Below are 22,032 nucleotides of genomic sequence, written 5' to 3'. Positions count from 1 at the left end.
AGGTTGTAGCGTTCTGCATCTGAAGGACTGGATACTACTAAATCAGTTAAATTGGATCAAGCAATACGAGGAGAAATGTTGAAGTCAGGACGTAAACAAAAGAATCATACATTAGCTCACAAAGTATATTACATATGCTCTTGCTCTTCCATAAATCTTTAGGATGATTTTTAGACGCGATGTGATCTTACGATGCACGTATGTGCACTAATTTCAACGGTAAATATCCATGCCATTCAGCAATGATGTAATTTTGAAAGAGTCTGAGACGTCATGGCGGGTTTCATGTCCCCTTTGTCAATTGAACTTGAAGATTACAGTGTAGGGGAATGATGGAACATCGAAATAGAAAAATATGTGGTGATGTTCTAGTGTCATCTGAGAACTTACTTACCAAACAGAAAAGAGGGCATTGTTTTTGGGAAATGGCATGGTGCAATTGATTTATTTCCTCGCAGGTTGAACTCAAATAGCGCCTAAAGTACCATTGCTCCACTTGTCAACAATAAAATGCACTAACCCAAGCAAATAGGGTGTCGTAAGTGATAAACAAAGTTTAATGACAAATAAATAAACCGAAACACAATAGTTTGCAAATAATAGCAGAATGTGATTTTGATGCAATAACGCAGGGTATACTTGACAATTTGTTGTGAAAACAAAAGTGAAACAATACCGTTTTGAACGCATCAAAAGGTATATTAAAAACATCCAAAACTATTTTACCATTAATCTGAATATCTGATCAGAAATTCTATGATTCACTTTGGTTAATATGGTGCATATTTGTATAATATAAAGATCGAAACAGATAATGTACCCATTATTAAAGGAACAAAGTCGACCATTTTTTCATGAATTTTGTTTGATACGAGATATTACTTATATTGTTTGACATGTTGAAAAATACTGAATGAATGGGTGACCATGCATGTATTCGACCCCAGTTTTAGACAAATTAAATGAAACCATTGCGAAAATGAATTAATGGTCATGACCATTAATTCATTCTCGCGTTGGTTTCATGTATCGTGTCTACAACCGGGGTCGAATATATGCATGGTCACCCATTCATTCAGTATCTTTCAACATGTCAAACAATATATGTAGTATCTCGTATCAAACAAAATTCATGAAAAAATGGTCGACTTTGTTCCTTTAATCGTTGATGAAAGGCAAATGTAGAAAAATCATAACATTGCGAACAGGAATAGAATCAAGAATGTTTACATTTATGGACATACTATATATACGAAATAATGTAAACCTCCCGGATGATAATGGACGAAAGGAAACTTTGCATAACATAATGTGCCGGGCGAAGCCGAGTTCATTATGGAGTGAAAAGTTTGCTTGAGTCAACTATAGGCGGTTGTACGTCATTGCTAGTAGTTTATGATTTTGTCAATACCAGGGAATATGTAGATAAAGAAAACATCTGGGACCAAACTACTGTATAAACCGATACAGTATCAGTAATAATCTAGGGGATGACGTCACAAAATTTAATGGCACTAACAAAGCTATAATATAGTACTGTAAAATGTAAAATACTACACTATAATGTACATTCCATAGATACATGTATACTATTGATACATGAAGTAATAAACACAGGAATTGATAACGACTGCATCTATGATATTTCTTGTACTTCCATATTACCCCTAACCAAGCTAAGGTAAATGAAAAATCTCAGTTGATAACATATCATATAAAATCAATTGATGCGTGTAAGACAGCTGCTTCGATATTAAATGAAATAAAGACAAATATTTAACATATGAAAATATTGTGATGGACCAAACTGATTTTAAGAAAGTTGTTTATAAACTTGAAGATGGAGTTATCCTTCATGCTAAAATAATATCTCATACACTGACACAAGATAAATTCATGAACACTGAGTCATTTGCAGGACCAATATCAGTATTTGAAGAAGACTACAAAAAACAAAAAGAATGTTATGTCATGTGACCCATTTTAACAAAGTTTAAAATTAGAGGTTCGCTCGGTGATTATTTCCCGCCAAATATGCTAATTTTCACCCCAGAGGTCTTATATCCGCAACCAAATACCCGAGCGCACCGTTTATAACCTCATTATGATATGTTAATAAGAGATATGATATATATTGGCACCGGCAGCAATAAGCGTTTCTAGAGGCTATACGGAATCCACAACAAAGGTTTGCATATCTACATCGAAACATAATCAAATCTCAATCGAATATACACACTTTTGTCTCTCAACCTACAAACTTATCTACGGAAAATAGAGCAAAAAGTACTGAAGCTGAACAATATGTTTATTGAACAAAGTGAGAAAAAATAGTCAGTTATTTATCATTCATGATTCCCTCACAGCCCAAGCAAAAGACGGTCTTCTAAAGATGTAAATTATCTCATGGGGAAATGAGACTCTGGTAAATAATGAGACACCAAAGGTCTAAAAACGCCATTTCAAACAAAACTCACTGTGTAAATTAGCATTAACTTGCATCTTAACTCCAGTTAAAAACTATCCACTGTTGATTGACCAATCAGAGTGCTCAATTCAGGGTGTTTTATTTACACGTAAAGCCCTGGTCACCAAATTCCAGAAACGAATGACAGCGCCGTAGTAAAGTACTGTCCAATCAAAAGTGAACATGTCATATTCTGTAGACATCTGGTACGTTTTAATATTCAAATTTGGTAATACAGTGGAAACCAGCTGCAACACAAAATCTGCTGTGCCCTAGGGCATTTATATAATGTGCCCTAGGGCATTTATAGGATGTTCCATTACATTGGAAGGCTATTTCACAAATAAAAGTTTTAATTCATATCCTAAACATGTTACATTGACAAAGGGGACGGTTGATGTAAATACATTGAAAACGAAAATATATCAGTTAGGGGCGATAGTTTTTAAGTCGGATAAAACCCTCATACTCGGGCTCTTCTGGTACATAAAGTCCAACCCTACGATAAAATGTCTCGGCCTGCGGCCTCGACATTTTATCGTTGGGTTGGACTTTATATACCAGAAGAGCCCTCGTACTCGGGCTTTATCCTATACAAAACTACCTCCAATCCATAAAATTTGGCAAATCGCCAGCTGCATCTTCTATCACAGGAAACAAATATGTTACTCTTAGAAAGAACAGTGATCTAGAAATAAACGAAATATGATTGCAAAAGAAGGGTAGTCACGGTCCTAAATAAACAGATTACATAAAAAGGTTTGAAAGACGACTGTTTCCCAACATTACTACACACAATTTACAGCACACAACGATGAGAAACCCATGACACACTAATTATAAAAATATAGGAAGGAATACATCGATTACATTAAAGATCCATCAGCTGTATCTTTGGTCATTTTTTTTAATTTTGTTTGTTCTGTGTATCACCTGCAGTTTCTCGTTTGAATCCCTGAACCATGGAGAAATTCCTGATATTTAGCTCATAAATATACCCTATATGAGTATAATCTGCATTGTTATTGTTTAAAATTTGTATTCAGGTCCGGACTAGAATACATTTGTCAACAATAACAATGGTCATTTCACATGTACAGGCTGTGTTGGCAAGCAGGACACCTGGCATTGGTCATAATGATCGGATTATAGTAAAATTCTGTAGTTGATACATTGAAACAGAGTAGTGAAAAATTAGTCAAAAGTTACAGCTAATGTCCCTTTAAATGAAAGTTCTAGATACAGTAAATCAGAAACTCGAACACTAAATTGCACTTTTCGGCAAAAGAAGGGTAATTACGATCCTGAGTACAACAGATGTTACATTATAGAGTGTGAAAACGTGTTTCTCCTACAATAAGTACACATCCCTTACCATTTACAAAAATTGGTACTTCGCCTTCTATTAATCGGTTGTTGTAGTGTGGCACACTGTATATCTGAATTCATAGACTACTTCATTCAATCGATCATCAAATAAAAATAACATCCAAAACATGACTCAACAAAGTTCGTACCGAACAAGAAATAATCGGAGTTCAAAATATTGCTAGCTGTCATATTTAACCAAAGACAGAAGCGAGATTATACTGTCTATGATTTCACTAACCGTGTATTGTAACTGATATAACAGATCAGCCCTATGCGATATACGGGACTACTCTGTGCAATTTCTGTGAAGATTCCAGTGCCTGCCAGGTATGCTAAGTATCCACAATGTTTTGATTTTGCGCATTGTGGCTGCGATTTTATGAGTGGACACTCATTTAATCGCAGTGTAATCTTTATTATGTTCAAAATTGCACATTCATTCCTAGCAGGTAGTTAACTATAAGTGAATACACACCCCTGAGTTAGTACATTTTCAAAAACTTATTTCAGTTTGAAAATAAAATCATAAAAATAATGCTAAAAGATACAGCTTGTGGGGCTTTAATAGAGCAGCCAGGACAGCTGCAAAAATAATGTTTACATTAATAGACATACTATATATACGAAATAATGTTAACCTCCCGGATGATAATGGACCAAAGGAAACTTTGCACAACATAATGTACGGGGCGAAGCCGAGTTCATTACGGAGTGAAAAGTTTGCTTGAATCAACTATAGGCGCGGGTATGTCATGGCTAGTAGTTTATGATTTTGTCAATACCAGGGAATTTGCAGATAAAGAAAACATCTTTGACCAAACTACTGGATAAACGGATACAGTATCAGTAATAATCTAGGGGATGACGTCACAAAATTCAATGGCATGAACAAACCTATAATATAGTACTGTAAAATGTAAAATGTAATACTACACTATAATATACATTCCATAGATACATGTATACTATTGGTACACGAAGTAATATACACAGGACTTGATAACGACTGCATCTATGATATTTCTTGTACTTCCATATTATCAAGCTAATGTAAATGAAAAATCTCAGTTAACAACATATCATATAAAATCATCGTAACTGCTATTGTTAGTGTTGTCAAACATCAGACCGGTACATAGAGGCCAGAAAACTTCAAGCTCAACTAGCCGTAACTCTTGAAATTTGTTGCGCTTAAAATATCTTCCTATTTTCTCTGGTTTTCTCTTAATTGTACCGTCTGAAGGGATATCTGCTTTTACTGCATAAGGGAACGATTCCTTTGTGAAACATTGGACGAGCAATTTCAAATTTCAATGGTCATTTTGATTTTCCCACGTACCATTTTCAAACACTAATAATATTACAAAAAAACGGAACATACAATGTCACAGTGTAAGATCATAAAAATAATGCTAAAAGATACAGCTAGTAAGGCTTTAATAGAGCAGCCAGGACAGCTGCCAAAAAGAAGCAAATTAATCTAGTATTTGTGATAGGCCTGATCTTGTTTGAACTTAATAATGATTTCAAGTGTAAAATACCCCTGGTCACCATTCCCTCAAAATTGGCTGGTTCGCTATCCCCGGTACTGATAACGACCAATAAATGAAGTCACATCACTGTCTTGTCACTTGACTGTATGTCACTCAAACCCACAGGAGTCGTGCCACGGGAAATGCTGCAAAGGGAAGTATATATGCCTTAAATTATTCAGTGAAAAATGGTTAATTGAATAAAGTACTGATGAATTCAAAACAACAGCAACTCGTCTTTCATAAATCATTTACCCATGTTCCCTATTTTAGGAACAGATGACCAAATAACAAACAAACGTTTACATTCACTTACCTTTAAAGGGGTCTTCTTCGTGAAGATACTTGTCATACAAGTCTCCAGCTGCATCGCGTAATATTTTCTTGTACTCTTCGGTCTTCCGTTCATTCTTCAGGGCCATGTACAGACGCATAAGTAGGTATGCACCTGAAGGAATAATATCGGTGCCATTTAAAATGAGTTGTCGATGCGAACGAACAGACGTTAAAGACGGGTTAGAACGATTTCTAGTTTATTTTCTGATCATCTCTTTAATTTGACTCTGAATGGGAGTTGCTGTTCTCAGGGCAAGGTTGCCTCTAATTGATTCGTCTTTGCTTATAGTTCCCATGCTGTTTTGCATGCAAATTTTATAGCTATTACACGATGCTAGATATGAGTATACAAATACGCATTAGCATATTAGATGCCTGCAAAGTGAGCCTTGTCTCAACATCCAAACTTAGAAAACTGATTCTTTTTACGAGTGAAGGGTAACAGACTATGGCCAAAATGCTGTCGAAATAAGCCCTCAAAAATTATGTTTCTATTTCTCTATGAAACATTCGTATCATTACATCCATCGTTGACGAGGATGCTTATCCTGTACTCGCAAAACATACCCTTCCGCGAGCTAGTACGAATAAGGGCATGAACATATGTTCGGCACATACAGTATGTAATCACACACTGCAAAATGTAATGCAAACTTTGATACAAATGACCATGACATATGTTCCTGTATCTCTTAACGAATTGTTCAAAAGTTAGCGTTTGTGTACCAAGTTTCCAAGTGTTGAAGTTCTTGTATTCTGGCAATAACCGTTCCATCATCTTAAAGCCTTCCGACAAAAGGTTTTCGGCATCTTTGTATTTGCTTTCATTCTTCCACACAAGATAGAGTCTGCCAAGATCTGTCAACCCTGAACAAAGAAATCAGACGACTGAAGTATGTATTGTTTGTGAAGTGTGATATTTCAAAGCTAATTTTTTCGACAACACTTAAATGTCTACCACAGAGATAGACTAAGGGTTCAGTGTATATCGCCAGGATCCAGCAATTCTTTCCGCTATAATGTTTGGTATATTTTTCGTCAATGGCAAGTTGGTATTGCGCCTATTCATCAGGAGGCTTTTGGTTTATGGGGATGGACAATTGTTGGTATCATTTCGACAAAAAAATGATAAGATCCGAGCTCATAATCTACATCATCAACACAGCTAAGAAGTTACTTCAAGGGGCGAGGGTGGTGGAAAGTAGGAGCCGAAAGAGAAACCGAAAGAAGTTATTACAATTATGAGACAGACTACACAAAGGAAAGAGTTCTACTCAAGCATACATATAAGCATTTACTTTAGTACACATTACACACACTTGAAATAATGCAAAGTGGTGCCAACATCGCAAAACCCAGCCATAGAGAGCCTTCAAGGCCATTATAACCCATTATAGATCAACGGAACAAAAATTGACTGTAATTAACATTTTCCAAATATTTTACTATTACCAAAATTGGAATATATGTAATATAATATTTTCCATCAAACAGGTGTCATTATTTTCACCTTTCCCACTATCAGGTTTATCTTGGTACAATTTTCATCCTAGACAATTCCTAGGCACTTTCTTACCGATGGCGATGCTGATGTGATCTTGGTCGCCGTTTGTGTTCCAACACTTCCTTTTCATTTCCAATGACTCCGACAGAATTCTTTCGATATCTTCGAATTTCAAGGTCATCGGTTTTCTTTGAAGATGGAAAACTCCAAGAGTGTGCATGGCTATGAAGTAAAATGAAAAAAAAGTAATATTAATAATGTTGTTACTATTTTATGAAACAGTTGCAATCAATACGAGATTTTTTCTAACCGCAGATAAGGCCAAAAGTTTTGTTACGTATGATCTTGCGCATCATATCACCACACTACGCGTCATATCTTTTGTATACGTCATGCTTTGTTTTTTGACTACAGCCTTTCAACAGCTACGGCTAATGCACAATCATACAATGTACGATAACATCTGAAAATTTACTGATGCGGCAATTCGGCTATGCCGAACATGAACAAACTCTTCACTGAGAATATGACTCTCATATGGTCGGAGAAATGTCTGCTTGTTCATATTTATAATGTGACTCGGACAGGAGTTCATGGCTCATTCAAGCTACATCCCCATGATGGCAAGCGACCTTAAGAAAGTGCATGTACGTACGTCCATAAAAATGTAAAGCGGACTTTTCATTGTTATGTACACCTAACGCAAATGTTCTTCAAAGGCAGTGAGGGCATGTAATCCGCACATAATAGACAGTTTTGATTTGCCGGCCAATTTACTTATGATAATTGAACCTTTTCACAAACGATATTAGCATACTCACAGCATTTGAATTCCCAAGTCAATGTAAGTCAATGTTACTTTCCTCATCATTTTCATTCGCTTTTTCTCTTTCTTAAGGCTCTAAACTTCATGTACGTATATTAATCAATCAATATTTAGCCCGGTTTTGCATCAAGTGATCTGTGCAATGACTGCGTAACCCAGACTCCAGATACGTTCATAACAGATTTTATAGAATACACTCACCTATCGCCGTCCATGGTCCGAAATCTTTACCTTGACGTTCATAATGCTTTTTAGAGATAGCTATTGATTTCTTCAGCATTTCAAATACCGAATCTATCATTTTTTCATCAACAGAATCAAACTTGCGATCAAGGAACAGCGAGTCTTTAGTAGAAGATGCCTCCACGTAATAGACTGGATAAAAGGGAGGGAAACAAATAGACGTGTGCAATCAGATGTAAGTTTGTGTGTGAGACAAGTCTGTAGGAACATCATTTATGTAATCCACCTCACAAGTTGAATTATTCGCAGTTTGAAATCTTTAACTCGTAATCTTGCCACTTGTGCTTTCGCACGTCTTTGAGTAACACTTTTCTCATCCAAACATTATGACACTCAATGTCGTTGTCTACTAACCAACATTTGTAAGTATGGCAATTTCATAGATACTACGTTCGATGCATTCCTGGTACAGCACCTTTAGTTTAATGTTTGTATAATCACTGTTAACAAACGAAAAGCAACAAGTAGTGTTAAGAAGACTTCCACAAAAACGTTCTATGAATTTGTAACAAATAATAAAAAACCTTCATCATAAATAATGAATATACAGAAGGTATCGCTTAACTGAGAGTTTATAATAAGCAAAACAAAACAAAACAAAAACAAAATCGGAGGGAGATCAATCAGTATGGTGCCTTTCCATGAATACTTCACAATGGATGGTAGGAATACTTGTACTATGACACTTATCCTACCAGATCACGTAGAAATTCCTATAATCTGTTGTATTCATTTAGTGACCTGAGTTGTCTATGTTTCATAAAGATCTTATTCAAAATCAAGCATCACTTTAATCGACAGTTTTGAAGGTTATTAGTTGCTATTATAGTCATGCAGACTGAGCATTAGCATTAACTGTGAACTCATACCCTTCATTAATCCCGTCATTAACCTTGCTGTAGTAGTTAGGTGTCTATAATTACAAGTTCCATGAAGATTCAAAGTATATGAAGAATTGCTTGCAAAGCAAAGACACTGAATTCAGGACAAGAAAGGAGTAGCTTGTTAAAGAATCCTTCGGATATGAAATACAGCCTCCGAGTCGATGTTAATGTTTTGAAAGTAGCGGGCATATCATTCCACACATCTGGCAAAAGCGATGTCACAAATCAACACACAACTGAGGGAATAGGGAGAGCACATACCTTTTGCAATGTCAATGTTACTGTCATGCTCTTTCTCAGGACAAGATTCCATGTACAAAGCTCTAGACTTGTGAAGGTGTTTCAGCAGTCCGTCCTCGTCTTTTGCTTCCAGCAATGAACTGCTGAGATGAAAATGGGCTGGAAGAGTGACAACAAGAGTTGTGACAAACTAAGATGTTTGCTGTTATAAAGCATGTATTTTACGCTTGAACTTTGTTGATTGCCTGATTTTGTGATGCACGCAAAGGTACGTGGCTACCAAGAATATTTGTTGTCATTATGAAGCAAAGACATTAAAACAGTGCCTGTTTCAACGAAATCTCGCACAAGATTCATCAAAGGTCGGTATTCCCCAAAAGAAATATAGTTTGATCGTTTGCGCTTTCGACTGTCTGCCACTGACAAAAATAATCTGAAACCACTACCTACCATCTCCCAGGCGTTTGTTCTTCAATGGGGGATCTTCATCAGCTGTGAGCACTTTAGTCGCCATGAGAGCTGATTTATAAAGAGGGACTGCTTCTACGGGTCTCCATTTTATGTGTCTTAGGTAAAGGCCGATAGAATTCAGCAGCTGGACAGGATTTTGTGACAGGATTATCTTCTCAGACAGAAGCTTAGACAATGATCTATTTAGGGCGATGGTATGGAGCGCAAGTTCTTCCAATAACTCCGGAGGTGTTCGTGGTCCTGTGTAATACTGGCGCATTTCGTCTTCAGAGGGGGTCCACTTTGTCAGAAACATGATGACATGGCTGACAACATTGCTGATTTTAGTTTTCTTTTGGAGCTGTAGTTTGATCACCTCTTGGAGGATGCGGTGGATCGTTAGCTGTTTCGACTGTTGGTATCTGGAAGGTGATGCGGCATCTTCTTTCGTGGTGCCGACCAATGAATACCGGCGTAGACTGAGCAGGATTTCGTCGAGGTTTCTGCGGATTCTGTCTTCTTCTCCATGTTTGCTGGTAACCTTTTGAAGCATTGCGTTCTTCAGGGTTCCATCCCCGAGACGATTCGCTCCCTTCACGAAGAGTTCCTCAGAAATTGTGTGAGACAGAAATGCACACAGATGGAGGAGTTCCACAGCTTCTTGACCATTCTGAGTCTCCTCAATGCTATTGAACGTCAAAGACCATGTTGTTATAACACTCTGTCTTTCCAGCATCCACTTCTCTATGTCAATATTATGCATTCTTGCATGTATGAACTTATCTGCGTCATTTTCTGTCATATTTATATCGTCGCTGGTTAAGTCTTCCTCGGTCAGGTCCAAAAATGCTGCTAGTGATTTCTGAACCTTTCTGCTGAGTGGGATAAAATATTCGGACAAACTGTATTTTTTCAACCATTCTTTCAAGGGATGCTCTTCCTTGAAATTTTGGAAAATCTCTTCTTCAAAGCAGGTCAAGTAGTAACCCTTGTAGTCTTTGAAAGACCGATTGTTTAGTGTCATATATTTGATTGCAGCATTTAGAGCCAGGGGTAGACCATCAAGACCATCCGGACCTGCCAGCCATAAGAGAGCGTAGTAGTTTGTCTTGTCGTGAATCTCTAACTCTGACATGTTGGCCTTTGCCGTTCTCAACTGCTCAATCGTGTGCTTAAGCCGGTCTCCCTCATGTGCATGTACACCTCTGAAAAGCAGCAGGGCAGCGACTTCTTGGGTCAAAGGTTTTACGCAAAACGGCTTCACACCGAATTTGAGACCGCATTTGGTATCTCGTGAGGTTATGATGATGTGTCCACCGTCCGGAAACTTCGGAAAGTACTGGTTGATTACGTCTGCACTATCGCCATTATCCAGTACCATCAACCAGTCTACATTCTCTTCAAACCAATCAGTGATGGCATTATGAATTGAAACCGCATTGAAATCCGTCTTCAGAGTCAATCTCAACGTTTTGCACTAAGGTAAGCAAAATATTGCACTGTTGGAAACGTACGTTTAAGGTAACTTGCGAGGCGAAAATATGAAATTATACCTCAAAGTTACTTCTGATATATTTAGATGACAGACGACTAATTCTGCGGGCATAATTTTCCAGATAATTGTTAAATGACAACATCCAAAATAGCACCTTCATCAGGCGTAAGTTTATATGAGAATATTCTTATAGGAGTAGCTATAAAATTTCTTTATATCGGAAGTTGCCAAACTTTAAATGGAATGACAAACTTTCATTTCACGAAGTAGGACGTTTAGGGCTAGGACGTTTAGGACAATGATGGCATAGTGAATGAATTAACGAGCTTGTATACAGTCTTACCATGTGTTTGAATCCATAGTCCATTGTACTTGTAGACTCTGCTGTTATCCAGATAATGCCTCCTGAGTAAAGGTCGATATTTTTGAGAACATATTGTATGGAAATTTCCGTCTTTCCACAGCCTGGTAAACCATTTATCACCTTGAAAAAAATGGGTGCAATCATGTCGGAAATATTTTCGGGAAAGAGCATTCAGTTACCCAAATGATTGAAGTGTTGTAATTACTGCTTTGTAATGATTTACTGCAAGAACTATACAATGTTATATCGCCCGGATGTAATTGTTCATCCTAAAACTGTGTGACGTGTGAGCCGAAGGTTTAGATACTTTCATTAATTTCAAGATATTTAAAAAGTGGGTCATGTTACATTTCACTTCTGTACTTTTCATATAGGATGATAGTAGGCGCTGGCCTCTCTGCACTTGTTATCTTTAAAACCACAAAGCTAAAGGGTCTAAGGGAGCCGTCATTATTTACGGCCTGGGGGTCGGAGGAATGTGAGGGGGTCACTCAAAAAATTGTAAGCTACAAGGGGGGGGGGGTTGCTCAAAATGTGAAGATAAAGAAAGAAAGGGGTTCTCAATTTTTGGTGCAAAATGATTTGAAATACCTCTCAGATTGCACGATTTCACACATCAATGTCTCAAATTTTGATGCGAGAAGGGGACACCCGCCTCTCGCGCTCTCTCCCTTTAGGTATTCTAACAGTTTTACGAAGTAAAATTACAAATTAAAAAAATCTCATATTGCACCAGACTACACCATTGCACACATTTATTTCTGTAAGTTTTCCACACAAGAGGGTAAACTTCCTTTGACACTTTCCCTCTCAGAATCCTGCGTGTCCTCCCCACTGTACTTTCAAATTCTGCTCTGTCAAATAGCTTGGTGAAAGCCGTGTCATGATACCCATCCAACGTAAACAATACCATATGGTTGGATATGGGATATAGCATGAGCTTTTATATCTACATTGTATTGTGACTTTGATTTCATCTTGTTGGTTTCACCTTTTTCAACCGTCATGAGATAACCGATGATAACCTAGCAGGGTACACAAGGATATGAAAGGTCTTTACAATTGCTATGTTCTTGCAAATTTTACAAATACAAGTCTTGATATTTAACTTTCTATTTGGTTGGGGTGTCAGTCAAAATTTCTGTGTTTAGAAATGGGTACTCGAATTCTTCAGGTTGGCAAGGGGGGTTACAAGAAATTACCGTTTCCGATGAAATTCCTCCGACCTCCCTAGGCCGACCGTAAATAGTGACGGCTCCCCAAACGATCTTTGGATCATGGCGTATGTATCGTTTGCTACTGCAGAAGAGTTGGAAGCAATTTGTCACTGATTCTCGTTTAAAGTGAAAGTTCCGACTTCCAATTCGGCTGTTTCAGAGTTGTGTTAAATCACAAGTTACTTGTAAGTGTACAATTACGTGGCCGAGTACCGAAAGGTAGAACGTCAACTGACCAACATCAGTGGATCTCCTGCTGCAAGGGCTTGGAAAACTCACATGCTCTCTGATTTGACAGAAAATGTTGTGCTTTATTTAGCAAAACCAATCAATGTACTTTCAAAGCATTTTGGCAAATTGGTCATTGGTCAAAATAGGCAGCTGCAGTTGCAATGCTTGTATTGATGCATTCCACATCTGCCATCGGAGATTTCTTTAAATTTTAACAATGGCTGACAAACAAGCAGATAGACGCAGTAGTGCCAGAATCGAAATTTAACCCTGGAGTGCTGTAATTTTTCCTACTAAAATATAGTGCAACAATTTTCAAATTTTTATAAATTTTTCTGGAATTTTTTGGTAATTTTGGACAAAATGGACACCATATCCCATTGACTGCATTGTTTTTGCAAAATTCTAGCAAAATTCTGAAAAAATTGACTGTGGTATATTTGTGAAGGTGACAAAAGTTGACTTTGGCGCTCAAAGGGTTAAGAACCAACTTAAAAAATACAGGTTGACAAATGGAGGAAACAAAACACAGGTAAAGTGAATGCCTTGTTACACTCTAGCTGGTTCAGAGTGAAGATGTTCCAGCAGTTTCGCCAGACTGGTAATCTTGTCCAGGGCTCTAAAAACTCTATGCAATTCAATGCGCCAAATGTGTCCCAATACGAGGTATGTAACAGCACCCCCCCCTACTTGTAGGACATCATTTGCATCAGTCAGATATGTGCAAGGAGGAGATACCACTCTTTGTAGGAAACCTACTGATGATCATCATAACAAAGTATTTCCACATATTGAATACCATGTTTTCGGAAACGACAGGCAGCAGCAATACAACGATTAGTGTTATGTAGGTCATTTCCCCCACACTCATCATGACCTGAGTTCAATTAGTCTAGAACATTCTCAAGGTCACTGCCCTTAATGACCTCACAACCTTGAATTCAATTAGTCATGTTTGGAATGTTCTGGAAAGTTGATTAGTTGTGTAAGAGAGATAATTTTAGAACAGTAATTAGCATGTCAATAAAAGTTCTAGATTGTTCTTATATGCCCTTATGTAAGCACATGTGTATAAAAGGGACGTGCACAGCTTCCAGTCAGACTTTGGGATCGTGTCTCTTGTGTGTTACTACATGTGTTTGGAAACCCAGCAGTAGTCATTCTCAAGACTTTTCAAGACCTTCACTGCCAACGCTGGATTTACTCTGTGGACTTTGTGCAACTTCAAGCCTGCAAGCCAAAGGACTGTTCATTCATCCGACTGACTGTTACAACTCTGAGACTGGAGCTTTGCCGTCCCAGCTGAGATAAGTAGTCTGTACACTTTTAAAGCTTGTACTCTATCCCTGACTTAGCAATTAGTTTTATTTTCGTAATAAATTTTGTTTAAACGTTAACTGCTGAGTTCACCCTTTTGTTCGTTTTCTCTGCACGTAACATTAGAGAAAAGTTTGTGCAATGCTTCTCTGTCCGATCGATGCAAACGTTATTGATACTCACGTGCACTACACTGGCTCCTTTCATTGGATTCAAGGAATCCATCACTGGTCGTTCTTGTTCGTAAGACTCACGGATTTTGGCAAGGATATCATCTTGACTGAGAAGAGTGGATTGGGAGACCTCGTGTATTCAAGTAAACCTGTTAACGTGAATAAGTTACACGGACTTTTCAGTATTGATTCTTTTCACAAGAAAAAAGGTTTTCAAGAATATGATGCAGGTTCGTTGTTTTTCTCTGGGCCAATTGACACGACTGTTTGACTAATACATGAAAGACAGATGTAACTCTTTACATCGAAGCTTGTCCTCACACGCTTCTGCACTTGATACAGCTGCTCTGCGTTTCCTGCCAACTATTTTGAACAATGTGTTGCCAAAGATCAAAGAGAACGAAAAATTTTAGTCGGATTTCAAATTCTTGGTTAACTACTGCTAACTTCTCATTACAAATTCTTTGACAGGGTTGAATAGCAGACTACATGTGATTAAGCATTATTTGTCCAATCGTTCCGTCGTCTTTTCTCTCATTTCAGTGTTCAGGTTTGTGTAGCATCCGTGAAAGAATCTGAGGGCACACCTTCCAATCTGAGAAGAGTTTTAAAATGTCAGCAGGTTTTAATGACTGCAAGTTGGTGTGTATCCCGGGGGGGGGCACTCGCCCCCTCCCCATTTGAGTACCCTGGAGAGTTCAAACTGCAATGTACAAATTCTTATTCGGAGTCAATATGACATCAAAAGAAGTCTAATGGCCATTACCATTAAGATACACGAATAATTTACCAGGTCCAATATGCAACTGAAAAATGACAACAACAGCGTCATCTTGACTACTACTCAACGGCTGCTGATGTGCAGGGTGCTAATATGGTTATCTGTGATTGGTCCATTGTCAGTATTCACTGCGACTTAGGGAGTCTATTTGTATTGTTTTAATTTTAACGGTAAGATTCAGCTACCAATTCGGATAACAGCTTCTAGATGCTGCACATTAGCCCCTCAGCGGAGGTACCAGGTGCCCAGAATGAGTAAGCGTACCTTGCTTGCATACTAGACCCGTCAGGATTGACCAAAGGTGACAAATTTAGTGTAATTCGGCAAAAACTACCATGTTGCAAGTTAAAGACAGGAATGTTGTGCATCATTTCAAAAAAAATGTGTCATATTTTTACATCAAATATGCGAATTTACCATAGAACTTCTCAAATGACCTGAGAATCCCTGTCTCATCCGAAGAAATGTGTCTTACTCGAAAGTCATCGTTCTAGTTGCAAGCTCTACCTTTTCTTAGGAGTTGTGAAATGTACAGGAGTTGTGAAATGTATGTAACTACAACCACAGGCGCTTGGCACATTGCTGGGATAATAATCGTATTTAATATGTATAATGTCTATATACGACTTGATTATTCAATAAAAGAATCACCGTACGTGATATAAGTGTAGGCTTATGGCTGCCTGGCTCTGGCCCGAGCAAGTACCCGGATGGCCCGCGGTCGAGAATGCACAGTTTTTACCACCGGAAAGGCTCAGAGTTCGTGAATTTCGCGATTTATGAAATCAGACTGTGAAAAGCTTTCTCGCCTTGAGTTCATGTCTATGCGGCAGTGGACGCCGGGCCCAAGCCATGCAGCTAAAGCCGCTCGGTTAAGCTAGCCGACATGTACAGTAATATCACGTACCGTTATTCTTTATTAAATAATCAAGTCATGTAGACATTCTACACATTGATGATTATGCAGTGCGTTCGCCGGGCCTGAGTCAGGCAGCCATAGCAACTCGCCCGGTATAATGCCAGTCAACATGTAGACCTATAGGCCTTCACTTAATATCACGTACGGTGATTCTTTTATTGAATAATCAAGTCGTATATGGACATTCTACATATTAAATACGATTATTATCCCGGCAATGTGCCAAGCGCCTGTGACTACAACATTACATAAAACACAAAAACACAGAGGTTGCGGTACCTTTTTGTCGGTACGGGAAATTCGACTTCGTGACCCTTGGCTAGCTGCACTAGACACAAATGACACCTTCAGCACTCCAGGAGGGGGCGCTGTCGCTCACAGGGTAAGGTAGATCACCTCTTTCTTGTTTTGGTGGTTTTAATTCATCCTGGCCAATAGTTAAGACCTGTGCCCATATGTCGTCACGGCCAACCTTCTATGCAAGGAACGAAAAGAATGATAACGTAACTATTAATTTTGAAATGGTTCCGCGGTTGAAGTGCGAACTCTTTTGTCATGTAAAGGTTGCTAATTACGACAGGATTGAAATTACTAGAGGATATCCTACTCTATACTTTTCGTTTTGTTATTTACATCCCAGTCTACTTTATATGCATATATTCTGTTTAAGATTTATAACTTTCTCGTGCATTTTACAGATGGTTTTTATTTGTCAGATAAAACTTAAACCGCGAATAAATAAATAAATAAAATAAATAAATAAGTAAATAAATAAATAAATAAATAAATAAATAAATACAAAAATGTGAAGTGTGCCGTTTTTGCGAGGGTTTCTGAAGACTTATTAACCTTCCAACGTTTATTTGGGAGGGTGTTAGTTTTTGTGCCTGACAGTCAAACATGCAAAACATTGAAAACCACGAACATAATACCCTTTTCCCATGCCCCGCAGCTTTAAATATAGATGTGTACGCTATAAAATAATATGAAGAAATGAAAAAGACAGAGTAACTGCCACGGTAATCTGATCTCTCCCTAAAACATTCTTTGTCTTATTTTCAGAGGGATGCACAAGTATTTTCTTCATACTTGTATTTCAAAAACATCAAACCCTCTACAACTCTGACAATTAACGTCCAGTCCCGAGTTATATAAGTTTTATGTTCAAGTATTACCCCTTTCCTGTTTCATTGCCTACATTCAGATGATCCTCCGGCTAAGAAGGTATACTGCTTAAAATTATCTTCCGTGACCATCTTACCTTGAGAAGGAATTCAAGATAGTGAAGATTATCTTGTCTGAGTACCCCTTTCGTGTAGAGCCCTTCCATGACGTCCCTGAATTCGGCGGAAGAGGGCAGTATACCAGAACAGATCTTCATGATAGATACGCTCTCTTCTGTTGTCAGTTTTGCTGCCACATGATCGATGATCGAGTGTATGTCTGCAATGACAATATGTCGACGATCCTACTGTGTGTACGTACATCATGGGCCTTCATAATTTATAGAGGGGAGGGGTTCATTGGCTCAGTATAGTATTGATTGGTATTAACTAAATAGAAGTCGGTGAACATTGGAAGTTCAAATTCATGTAGTAGTCAGGGGTGTGAAAACTAACATTTTTGTCACACTAATCCGTACCAGGATAACGTATCTGTATAACAAAATGGGAATAAGTTTAACAACAAAGTCGAACTGGAACGTTACATGTAAGTCATTAACATTGGCGCGTCCGCATTCCATGCACCAAATTTGGTATTCACCCTGTGATAACGATCCCTGTGTTCAGCTGTGCAGGAGTGGAAAAGAACCATATAATAAACGCCTGCCTCTTATAGTGAATATAACATGTGTGTCAAATTGTTCATAAAATCTTGTCACGACTGCACACACGGAAGTATGGACAATTGTGTCATCTATAGTTGCACTCAGTGCAGAATGAAAGCTACGCTCATGCGTGCCTGCATGAACTGACATGAACCGCAGTGTGTATCGATCATCGTTTAGTTTCAGAACTGGCCCAGTTAAGATCTGCCAATCACATTTTCGTCTCACGTGTCGGACAGCTTCAGTTAATTCCAAGGATTCTTGAAGCTTGGGAATATGTTGACCCGTGTATTCACCTTTGCAGCCATCTTAATTGTCTGACTCCGAAATTTACACCGTGTATTGTCACAGACAATATAGAAACAGACTAGGAACGGGTGTTGTTCAAGGCGTGAAGCGGTTACTTAACCCATCCATGTTCGCCTCGCCTCAGGGAACTCTCGCCTCTGTTTTCCGAAGGTCGGTAATTTTCGGATTTTCGCCAAAATTGTTAGCGAAAGTATTTTGGCATAATTTGTGTTATTGTTGTCGTGTGGTGCTGAGCGGAATTGGCGTGCTGGCGAAAACGGGAGTGTTTTGAGCTTCAGGAAAGTGAGTTTTACCATTTTAAAAATTCCTCTCATATTTTTATGAATATATAATGAGTGTGTTTGAACCAAATTTGAAAGTCTTTTATCGATACTGTCTGGTTTTACTCAATGGTTTACGGTCAGTCATACCGTCTTTTACACGTTCGTCAAGGAAGGACATGTTTATGAAACTGCTGGCGTGTTATGTTTTGATTGGCGTGAAGCAGTGTTTCTGCCCTGAGAGCTCACAAAGTAACTATGGTTGCTACGCGACTGGCAGCACGATGCCATCTCGTCGTATTTTTCGCATAATCTCGCGCAATTATCAACCACAAACAAAGTCTCCAAAACGTTTAACACCTTTGAAGGTCATTTTAATATGAAAAGGCCATAGTCTACCGAGACGACCATGGAACGAAAGGCATGCCGCGTTGCTAGTAGTCTGTTTTCTATTTGTCTGTGGTATTGTGTACCTTTATGCTCTGATGACGTCAATGTCCCGCGGTTCTTTTATGCTAATGTTACCATAGAGGCTCGACTTTCAGTGAAATTGAATACTCTATAAAAGTCGGATCGATGATAAGATTGATATTGCTTCTTGTCCTTGGTTAAGCACAACCAACTGACCTTATTGTTTGGGCGATAACAATGCAATGCCTACCTACCTCTGGGCTAAATAGCACACAATTGTTATCCTTATTTATGAGAGGGATTGCTATTACCGGAGGTCAACCACAAACACTTATTCCCCGGACTCGTCAGAACAGCGCTAGTGGCATCCACATTCTGGTGGTCCGTGCGATTTTTAAGCTGTTGGCGAAATGCTGGACAGTTTTTTTTCACGCACAGGTTGACTGGGGAGACAATGCCAGGCCAGACAAATCCAGGCCGACCGTGTGGAATTTACGATGAAAGTTTATAAACTACGCCCTATTTCAGCCACACCGGCTTTCCCTATATCTTTCTTTTTTTTCGAGGGCAAGTTGCTGCAACTTTAGCTGTTTTTTTTACTTTTCGTTTTTATGTCAACTGCATGTTGAAACACTCACTGTCTATAGCTTGTCAACACAGAATCTCTACGTGTAAAATACGCTGTTATTGTTTTCTTTTGAACACTAGTCCAGACTAGAATTCACTTCTTGATCAAGAAAGCTGAACGTATAAGAGGCACTCCCACTTGGTAACTTTTTTAAAAGACATTTTTTTAATGCCAATGGTCGATATTTAACGTTGCGACTGCGCGCGGATCGCGTGATATCGATAAAACATGTCCTCATAAAAGTAAAAGTTTGAATTTTGGTGGCCCACCTAAATTCAGCTTCCGAACATCGAGCGTTCGGCACTGGTGCCATTGTCAACTAAGCTATTGAGTACAAATCTACACTGACGCTGTTGTACGCCACAGTACTACTTGCGTCAGTGTCGGCCATGCCCAGTGCAGTGGGAAAAAAGCTGAGTCTTACTGACTTGGCTGAAAAAAAACCGGAAAACAAAGTTTGCTGTTTCCACCAGAATTCGCATAAGTGACGAGCACAGTTACCTGCGGTTTACCTGCGGTTGAGCGGCCGCCGCGTGGTATACACAGACGCATACCACGCGCGCGGGGTGTTGTTTGGCAGACGACAAAATGTAGTCATCGAAGGCGGTTAATATTTGACACGTAAAAAATGATGTTTATTCGGTATGGGTTAAAAATATAATACAACTGATTTAGAGTAATGAAACGACAAAAACTAAGGAGAAGTTTTAAAAACTTACTTGAGGTAAAGGCATAATGCTGTATATAAAGTCTTCGCAGTGAGAGGTAAATTAATTGCGTTGTTCGATATTATTATGGATTCCCTAGAATATTGTCAATCAGCACAACAACAAACCTTCGGGGGACTTCGGGTCAAAATCAGAAACGATCGTAAAACTTCGGGATGTGAAAAATACGCTCGGGAAATGACATGTTTTTATCGATATCTCGCGATCAGCGCACAGTCGCTACGTCAAATATCGACCGTTGGCATTAAAAAATGTGTTTTAAAAATGTTACCAAATGGGAGTGCCACTTTAATAGGACACAGAATGGGGTGTGTGTCCTAATTGCTAAGGTCACCTAATTTTTTCCTCGCCTCTACAAGTATCTGTTCATGTGCAAATTAGGAAAACACGAGCCAGAGATCCCTTGTAAGGGTGAACGCAACAGGTGATTGTGAAAGTTTTAGCTGGAATTCAGCAGCATAGTTGTCATTACCAAAACTATATCGTTAATAAAGGCCGTGGTGTGAGTTTCACGGATAAAGAATCACTCGTGCGACATTCCATTTTGCAAATCACTGTGGCGTCATCTTAGGAATAATCAATCAGAACCGGACTCTTGATCTCATGAATAATTCATCACAGGGCGAATCTCACGAGGCGGCCAAAACTGTGAATCTCGCGACAACGCCCCCATACATGGCGATAACACCACGCAAACTCATATAGGCAGTGGAGCGAAACTCCGTTTTCTCTGCTCTGTAATCTACTACATCGCCACAATAACAACATTCACAAAAGCAGCTCTTTACAAAGACTTTTCTACCAAACTACTTTTGAAGGGAACGTAAGCGGCAAGGCTTTTGTTCGTCTTCTATGCACGAAAAGAGACTGAACCGGCACGTTGAGGAACCGTTGAGTCATTGAATTTATTGCATCCTTACAAAAGTTACAAAAGATATAGAGTATGACAATTCTTACCGTTTAAACGGTAAGAATTGTCATACTCTATATCTTTTGTAACTTTCTAATTTACTCAGCCTATAAAGTCCGTTTAGCATTTAATTAGGATCAACACTAGCCTTACATTGTTCTGTACTTGTCTGTATTCTCCCTTTGTAGACATCTTCAACCTGATGAAATCCTATCAAAATTATCAACAGAATAAAGAGAAAATATACAAGCAGATCAGTAGACGTGTGCAATTTTATTCATTCCGATATATATATATATATATATATATATATATATATATATATATATATATTTTATATAATATATATATATATATATATATATATATATATATATATATATATATCATGGGCATCATGGGCCAGTGGCTAGAGAAGTGTACTCACGATCACAGGATCACAGGATGGTGAGTTCGAGCCCCGGCATGGCCATGGTGTTGTGTCCTTGAGCAAGGCACTTTATTCCTCATTGCTCCCCCCCACCCAGGAGGGATGGGTACCTGGTAGGACAGTGGTTGTAATGTGTGTATATAGCTCTGCTGCGCTTATTGGCTGCACATGTGAGCTG

At 38.5% G+C, this 22,032-nt stretch overlaps 1 protein-coding gene and 1 long non-coding RNA gene across 2 annotated transcripts; both read right to left on the bottom strand.

The window, feature by feature from the left end:
- Nucleotides 1–529: 529 nt before the first annotated feature.
- LOC139131321 (uncharacterized) lies at nucleotides 530–14,804 on the bottom strand. The gene is made up of 9 exons (XM_070697327.1): nucleotides 14,661–14,804; nucleotides 11,692–11,832; nucleotides 9,854–11,330; nucleotides 9,425–9,562; nucleotides 8,238–8,411; nucleotides 7,283–7,432; nucleotides 6,433–6,573; nucleotides 5,687–5,818; nucleotides 530–5,516 (listed from the first exon to the last, which is right to left on the bottom strand). The coding sequence occupies exons 1-9, from the start codon at nucleotides 14,700–14,702 to the stop codon at nucleotides 5,485–5,487; spliced, it is 2,427 nt and encodes an 808-aa protein (XP_070553428.1). The 5' UTR covers nucleotides 14,703–14,804; the 3' UTR covers nucleotides 530–5,484.
- A 1,825-nt stretch (nucleotides 14,805–16,629) lies between these two features.
- On the bottom strand, nucleotides 16,630–21,636 carry LOC139131319 (uncharacterized). Its single transcript, XR_011552102.1, has 3 exons — nucleotides 21,578–21,636; nucleotides 17,612–17,793; nucleotides 16,630–16,825 (listed from the first exon to the last, which is right to left on the bottom strand). It is a non-coding gene; the product is annotated as an uncharacterized lncRNA (long non-coding RNA).
- Nucleotides 21,637–22,032: the final 396 nt, after the last annotated feature.

Source organism: Ptychodera flava, chromosome 4 (assembly GCF_041260155.1).
Source record: "Ptychodera flava strain L36383 chromosome 4, AS_Pfla_20210202, whole genome shotgun sequence".
Lineage (NCBI taxonomy): Eukaryota > Metazoa > Hemichordata > Enteropneusta > Ptychoderidae > Ptychodera > Ptychodera flava.
Note: the sequence above shows the minus strand (reverse complement) of the source record. Positions and strands in the feature narration are given on the sequence as shown.

What these genes read in the sequence shown, in the direction of transcription:
- LOC139131321 (XM_070697327.1), bottom strand. Translation starts at nt 14,702, where the DNA reads ATGGATTCCTTGAATCCAATGAAAGGAGCCAGTGTAGTGCAC. An exon ending in ACTATGGATTCAAACACATG is followed by an intron (nt 11,331 to 11,691) that starts GTAAGACTGTAT and finishes TGCTTACCTTAG; the next exon opens with TGCAAAACGTTGAGATTGAC. An exon ending in TAACATTGACATTGCAAAAG is followed by an intron (nt 8,412 to 9,424) that starts GTATGTGCTCTC and finishes CCTTTTATCCAG; the next exon opens with TCTATTACGTGGAGGCATCT.